Source organism: Acartia tonsa, chromosome 12 (assembly GCF_053477335.1).
Source record: "Acartia tonsa isolate MP-2025a chromosome 12, ASM5347733v1, whole genome shotgun sequence".
NCBI classification, from domain to species: domain Eukaryota; kingdom Metazoa; phylum Arthropoda; class Copepoda; order Calanoida; family Acartiidae; genus Acartia; species Acartia tonsa.
Genome location: NC_137271.1, coordinates 38,225,638 through 38,232,191, shown reverse-complemented (window position 1 = coordinate 38,232,191; position 6,554 = coordinate 38,225,638). Strand labels below are relative to the sequence as shown.

Sequence of the window (6,554 nt, the reverse complement as noted above, 5' to 3'; positions counted from 1 at the left end):
TGTCAAAACTTTTACGTGGCATTTAAACGCTTGTCAGTTTTTTTGATTGATTGATTGGTCGGCAAAGGTGAAATCCAGCACACCCACGCACAGACACACACAAACGCACCGCACTTGTTAGAAAGTTCTTGCGTAGATCGCATTATTATAGGCGTGCGTACTCTTTAAGGTTTTAGGCTAGGAGGAACTAGTTTTCTTTTATGTAGATATATAAAATTAGGTTGTGAATAAAAGTCCGTCCGTAACGCTACGGGAGGAATTGTGATTTTCTCGGCTGCTATTTAAGCTATTAGTTGATTTTATGTAGTAAATAGTACACCCATATTTAATTCCAATATAAGTACTATTTATTATATTGCTACAATAGACATTTATCACTTTTTAATCGTGAAAATTGTCGACATTATTAATATTGAAATTACATGAATCATCATTATCGATTTTTCATTTGCTTATAGCCGGACATTCCATAGATTTTAATATTTTAGATTCAATATTTGTGGCTTAAAGTAACTGGTAGTATATTTTCCAGTTTTTTTATGAGGTTTATGTGTTTAAAATAAGTAAAAAGGGTGTCTATTTGTTTATAGTTTTTCTATGAAATGTTGGCCAAATCAAGAGAAAACCATTTCTAGTTAGAATTCTAATGTGTTAGTTTACAATTCTTTACTTAATTATTAATCCTTTTCCATTTAAGATTATTAATTAGATGCAATTATATATAAGTTATTCACAGGCAGCAATAAAATTAATAAAATAGGCAGGATATTTTGTACTCGATCTAGCGGCGGTTGTTTACGTTTTTTTTTAAGGAAGACGCACATATTTTAAATTCCATATTCCAAAAGAAAATAACATTTTTCAGTGATCTTTCTGTATTATTTTCTTTTAAAATTTCATTATTATTTAATCTACCTATCTATTTATTTATGACTATTAATTATTTCAGAAAAATTAAAAGACACTCAACATGAATTAAAACAAACAAAAGCAGTCCCGCCGAAGTGAAATATACCGTGGCCGTGCAGGCAGGTGGGCCGCACAATTTTCCATCCTGTCAATGATAATATATCCTTGAAATAGCCTTATATACATGAAGCTTTAAATAGTGACCAATCCTGCACTTTATATATATGTACCTGTTAAATTAAAATTACCGTGGGGCCTCAAACCTGTGACCACCAAAACACTTACAAAAGACTTAAACACACTTGCCTTTATAAACCAAAACGTCCTTTTTTGTGTGAAACAATTGTCCATATTTACATCTTGCCTCTCTCTCTATAACGTACCTGATAAAAAGAAACGTTTCATAGTTACAAAAAAAACCATTTATATTTGTGAAAATTTGTGAACAAACAAATAAGTTTAACAAAGATATTTTGCCAAAAATGCCCCAGTCTGTTATATGTTCGAGCCCTATTTGCAGCAGCTACGAAGAAATTGTCCACGACGAGGTTGATACGACCACCATGACAGGTGTAAGTGTCGAATCAGCAAACGATGCCAACTCCCTGGAATCTATATTAGGTAAGGCTCATAGATTGTTATAGATAAATGGTGATGTACCTATTGTTATTTTATGTCAATGAAACGGCGTTTCTAGCCATGGATTCATGCAATAAATAATATTGTAAAATGAGGGCTTGGGTTCGAATTTATATTCTGTGCTGTGTAATGTTATTACAAAGAGGGAGGGGGGGGGGGGGGGGGGGACAAATGTCAATGTTTTTAACAGGTGCCAAAAAATTTTGGACTTTTAGACAAAGATAGTTTAAGGATTGCTAAGATTAAGATATTTCGAATGATTGTCTAAACTCTAAATAATAACAGTCTTAGGAACATTGGCAGAATTAAAGGATTGCAAGGCTTTAATCATTTAGATTAATAATATCAGCAATTAATGTTGAAGTGTGAATTGAAGTTTCTTATTTTTAGCTGTACATTTGTTTTTGTCTTAGGAACATTGGCAGAATGGTTGCTGATCCTGCAGGGAGTGGCCGAGGACCGAGATATGGACATGCCCAAGTCCTGCTTCAAATGTCGCTGCCAGAAGGCGGCCAAGATTAGCATTGAAATGTCTGACCTCCAGAGAGTTGTTGGGGATGCCGAGATGGCGTATGAACGTGCTGGCATGTTGGAGGTACCTTTTAACAGAATTTTGGTGGAATTATGCCATATTTCTTGTTAGGGGGGGAGGGGGTCTTGCCACCATATCATGGCGTAAAACCTAAAATAGACCCAAACCTACTGAATTTCCTGGATGATTTTGTTTCTTTTAATATGTTTTGTGACTGCAAAAAAGTCAATTTAACAAAATAAATAGAATATATTTTTTTGTATTAAGTATTACAGCGACAGAGTGAGAGAGACACACACGCAAGAAGACGAACAGAACTATAAAAAAAAGTCCTTTACATGTCTTGAATAATTTAGGAGGCGCAAGTAGAAGAATTAAACTCACGGGTGCATGAGATGGCTGTTATGCTGAGATCTGATGTTTCCATCCTAATACCCACAGTTACCCCGTCAGTTGTCCAACAATGGAGGGGGGTCAATCCGTCCAGGTAATATATACAGGAGGTGTTGTTCATGCAGGGGTGCATATTCTTTTATTTTTAACTTTTCCCCAAAATTTATCATTCCCCCCCCCCCACTATAAAGAAAAAAGGGGGGGGTTTTTAATGCAACCATCTCGTAATCAGTGAGCAAATGGAACTTAGAATTCGAATTTCGATCTGAAATTTTGCATGAGTAATCCTTGATAGGTCTATTTTCCCTAAATCGAACAAAAAGTTGGAAAAGTAACGGCTGGCGGCTGGCAGCTCAGCCGTTTAGCCGTTTTTTGCCTATTTTTAGGGCAAATTCATCATTATTTACGTAGGAATTAACTTTTTAAAACATATTTCTGGTTTAATTCATGTTAAATGATAGCAATAACCATTTTTTAAAATTTTTAGCACCAGCTGCTAAACGGCTAGAACCGGCTGAAAACGGCTGGGAGCCGCCAAGAGTATAAAGGGTAGATAGGGCTTGTGACATGTCTAGGGGTAGGTTTCTATGGGTGCTGAGCTCAAAAATGCTACTAAAAATAGTGACGGCCAATCCATATGGCAGCTGGGTAACAGCTGCAGCTCAGCTGCGAGCGGCCAAGAGTAGAATGAGTAGATAGGGCTTGTGACGTGTCTAGGGGTAGGTTTTTATAGGTGCTGAGCTCAAAAATGCTAACAAAAATAGTTGAGGCCAATCCATATAGCAGCTTGTAATGGACGCAGCTCAGCTGGGTAACGGCCGCAGCTCAGACGAGATAGGCCAAGAGTAGAATGAGTACATGAGGCATGTGACGTGTCCAGGATTAGGTTTTTATGGGTGCTGAACTCAAAAATGCTTCTATAAATAGTTTCGGCCAATCCCTATGGCAGTTAAGTAATAGCTGCTGCTTAGCTGCGAGCGGCTAAGAGTAGAATGATTAGATAGGGCTTGTGACGTGTCTAGAGGTAGGTTTTTATGGGTGCTGAGCTCAAAAATGGTACCAAAAATAGTGGCAGCCCATCCATATGGCAGCTGGGTAACGGCCGAAGCTCAGCTGGTAGAGGCCAAGAGTAGAATGAGTACATAGAGCATGTGACATGTCTAGGGGTAGGTTTTCATGGGTGCTGAGCTCAAAATTGCTACCAAAAATAGTGGCGACCCATTTAATGGCAGCTGAGTAACAGCTGCGAGTGGCCAAGAGTAGAATGAGTAGATAGGGCTTGTGACGTGTCTAGAGGTAGGTTTTTATGGGTGCTGAGCTCAAAAATGGTACCAAAAATAGTGGCGACCCATCCACATTGCAGCTGGGTAACAGCTGCAGCTCAGCTGCGCGCCACCAAGAGTATAATGAGTAGATAGAGCTTGTGACGTGTCTCAGGGTAGGTTTTTATGGGTGTTGAGCTCAAATATGCTACTAAAAATAGTGGCAACCAATCCATCTATGGCAGCTGAGTAACAGCTACAGCTCAGCTAGGAGTGGCCAAGAGTAGAATGAGTAGATAGGGCTTGTGATGTGTCTTAGGGTAGGTTTTTATGAGTGCTGAGCTCAAAATGCTACCAAAAATAGTGGTGACTCATCCATGTGGCAGCTGGGTAACGGCGGCAGCTCAGCTGGGAGCGGCCGAAAGTAGAATGAGTACATAGGGCTTGTGACGTGTCCAGGGGTAGGTATTTATGAGTGCTGAGCTCAAAATACTACCAATAATAGTGGCGGCTCATCCATATGGCAGCTGGGTAACAGCTACAGCCCACAAGCCCTATCTACTCATTCTACTCTTAGCCTCCCCCAGCTGAGCTGCAGCCGTTACCCAGCTGCCATATGGATGGGTCGCCACTATTTTTGGGAGCATTTTAAGCTCAGTACCCATAAAAAGTTACCCCAAGACACGTCACAAGCCCTATGTACTCATTTTACTCTTGGCCGCTCCCATCTGAGCTGCAGCTGTTGCTCTGATGCCATATAGATTGGCTGCCACTATTTTTGGTACCATTTTTGAGCTCAGCACCCATTAAAACCTACCCCTAGACACGTCAAAAGCCTTATCTACTCATTCTACTCTTGGCCTCTCACAGCTGAGCTGCGGCCGTTACCCAGCTGCCATATGGATGGACTGCCACTATTTTTGGTAGCATTTTTGAGCTCAGCACCCATAAAAACCTACCCCTAGACACGTCATAAGCCCCATCTACTCATTTTACTCTTGACCGCTCGCAGTTGAGCAGCAGCTGTTACCCAGCTGCCATATGTATTGGCCGCCACTATTTTTGGTACCATTTTTGAGCTCAGCACCCATAAAAACCTACCCCTAGACACGTCACAAGCCCTATCTACTCATTCTACTCTTGGCTGCTCGCAGCTGAGCAGCAGCTATTACTCAACTGCCACATGGATTGGCCATCACTATTTTTGGTAGTATTTTTGCGCTCAGCACCCATAAAAACCTTACCCTGGAGATGTCACATGCCCTATGTACTCATTCTACTCTTGGCCTCTCCCAGCTGAGCTGCCGACGTTACCCAGCTGCCACATGAATGGGCCGCCACTATTTTTGGTAGCATTTTTGAGCTCAGCACCCATAAAAACCTACCCCTAGACACGTCACAAGCCCTATCTACTCATTCTACTCTTGGCCGCTCGCAGCTGAGCTGCAGCTGTTACCCAGCTGCCATATGGATTGGCCGTCACTATTTTTAGTAGTATTTTTGAGCTCAGCACCCATAAAAACCTACCCCTAGACATGTCACAAGCCCTATCTACTCTTCATACTCTTGGCCGCTCCCAGCCGTTTTCAGCCGGTTCTAGCCGTTTAGCAGCTGGTACTAGAAATTTAAAAAATGGTTATTGCTATCATTTAATATGAATTAAACCAAAACTATGTTTTAAAAAGTTTATTCCTACGTAAATAATGATGAAGTTCCCCTAAAAATAGGCAAAAAACGGCTAAACGGCTGAGCTGCAGCCGCCAGCCGTTACTTTTCCAACTTTTTGTTCGATTTAGGGAAAATAGACCTACCAAGGATTACCCATGCAAAATTTTAACTCGAAATTCAAATTCTAAGTGCCATTTGCTCACTGATTACGAGATGGTTGCATTAAAAACCCCCCCCTTAAATATAAAAAGGAGGTGGAAAAATACATTCAGTAATTTTAGAGTTTTTTATTTGATTATATGTATTAAACATATGACTCAGTTGATGTTTTCAGTAGGTACACTTTATGTTTTCATTTTTTCATTTGCATATTTTTCACTCCTCTCCCCTTCTTAACAGGAATTCCCATACAGAATATACACCCCTTTGTTTATGGAAAAATTTAAAATTCAATTTTGTTTTAAATTAAAGGCAGGGGTTTATATTATGTAAAATTGACCCGGCTGAGGGGGGTAAAAAAAAAATATGTTGTGGGGGAAAAAGGAAAAAAATAAGAGAAATGAAAACATTTTTCTCTCATCTTTTGTGAAAAAAAACCTAAAATAATGTGTGGTAGGGGAAATAATATAAATAAAATACTGAGTTTTGAATTTTTTTTCAATTTTCCCCCTGTTTGTTTGAAAAAAAACAGGAGGGTAAAAAAATATAAAAATTTGCCGCAGGGAAAAAAAATGAATCTTGTGCAGAATATACACCCCTGATTAAAGGGAAGTGGGAGATAATCAACATGGCTCTTGGAGAAGAAACGCCTAAGATCTTCATAATACTTTACCCTACTTTTTTTTCAGATGGATCCTGCAGTCTCTAAATGGGAAGCATAACTCCAGTTTTATTCTGGACGAGTTGATAACAGTTGTGACCCGGCTGCTCGGGGTGGACACATGTGATAGCTGCAACCACCATCTGATATTCTGCCAGGAATAGTTTTAGAAATACAAATTATTGTTTAGTGACGGACAGATTTTCTATATTTAAGTTAGACTTATTATTCTAGATAGCAAATCAGACCCAATAATTCATTTACTTTTAAAGCAATTTCTAGCAAAACATACAAATATTTGATTCAATCCCAAAGTGTAAGTGACGAAGAA

General features: G+C 39.3%; 1 protein-coding gene across 1 annotated transcript; it reads left to right on the top strand.

Annotated features, from left to right (window-relative positions):
• The first annotated feature begins 947 nt into the window (after positions 1 to 947).
• On the top strand, positions 948 to 6,406 carry LOC145334073 (uncharacterized). The gene is made up of 4 exons (XM_080179359.1): positions 948 to 1,530; positions 1,962 to 2,143; positions 2,437 to 2,567; positions 6,252 to 6,406. Exons 1-4 carry the CDS (start codon positions 1,392 to 1,394, stop codon positions 6,385 to 6,387), a joined length of 588 nt encoding a protein of 195 aa, XP_080035485.1. The 5' UTR covers positions 948 to 1,391; the 3' UTR covers positions 6,388 to 6,406.
• Positions 6,407 to 6,554: the final 148 nt, after the last annotated feature.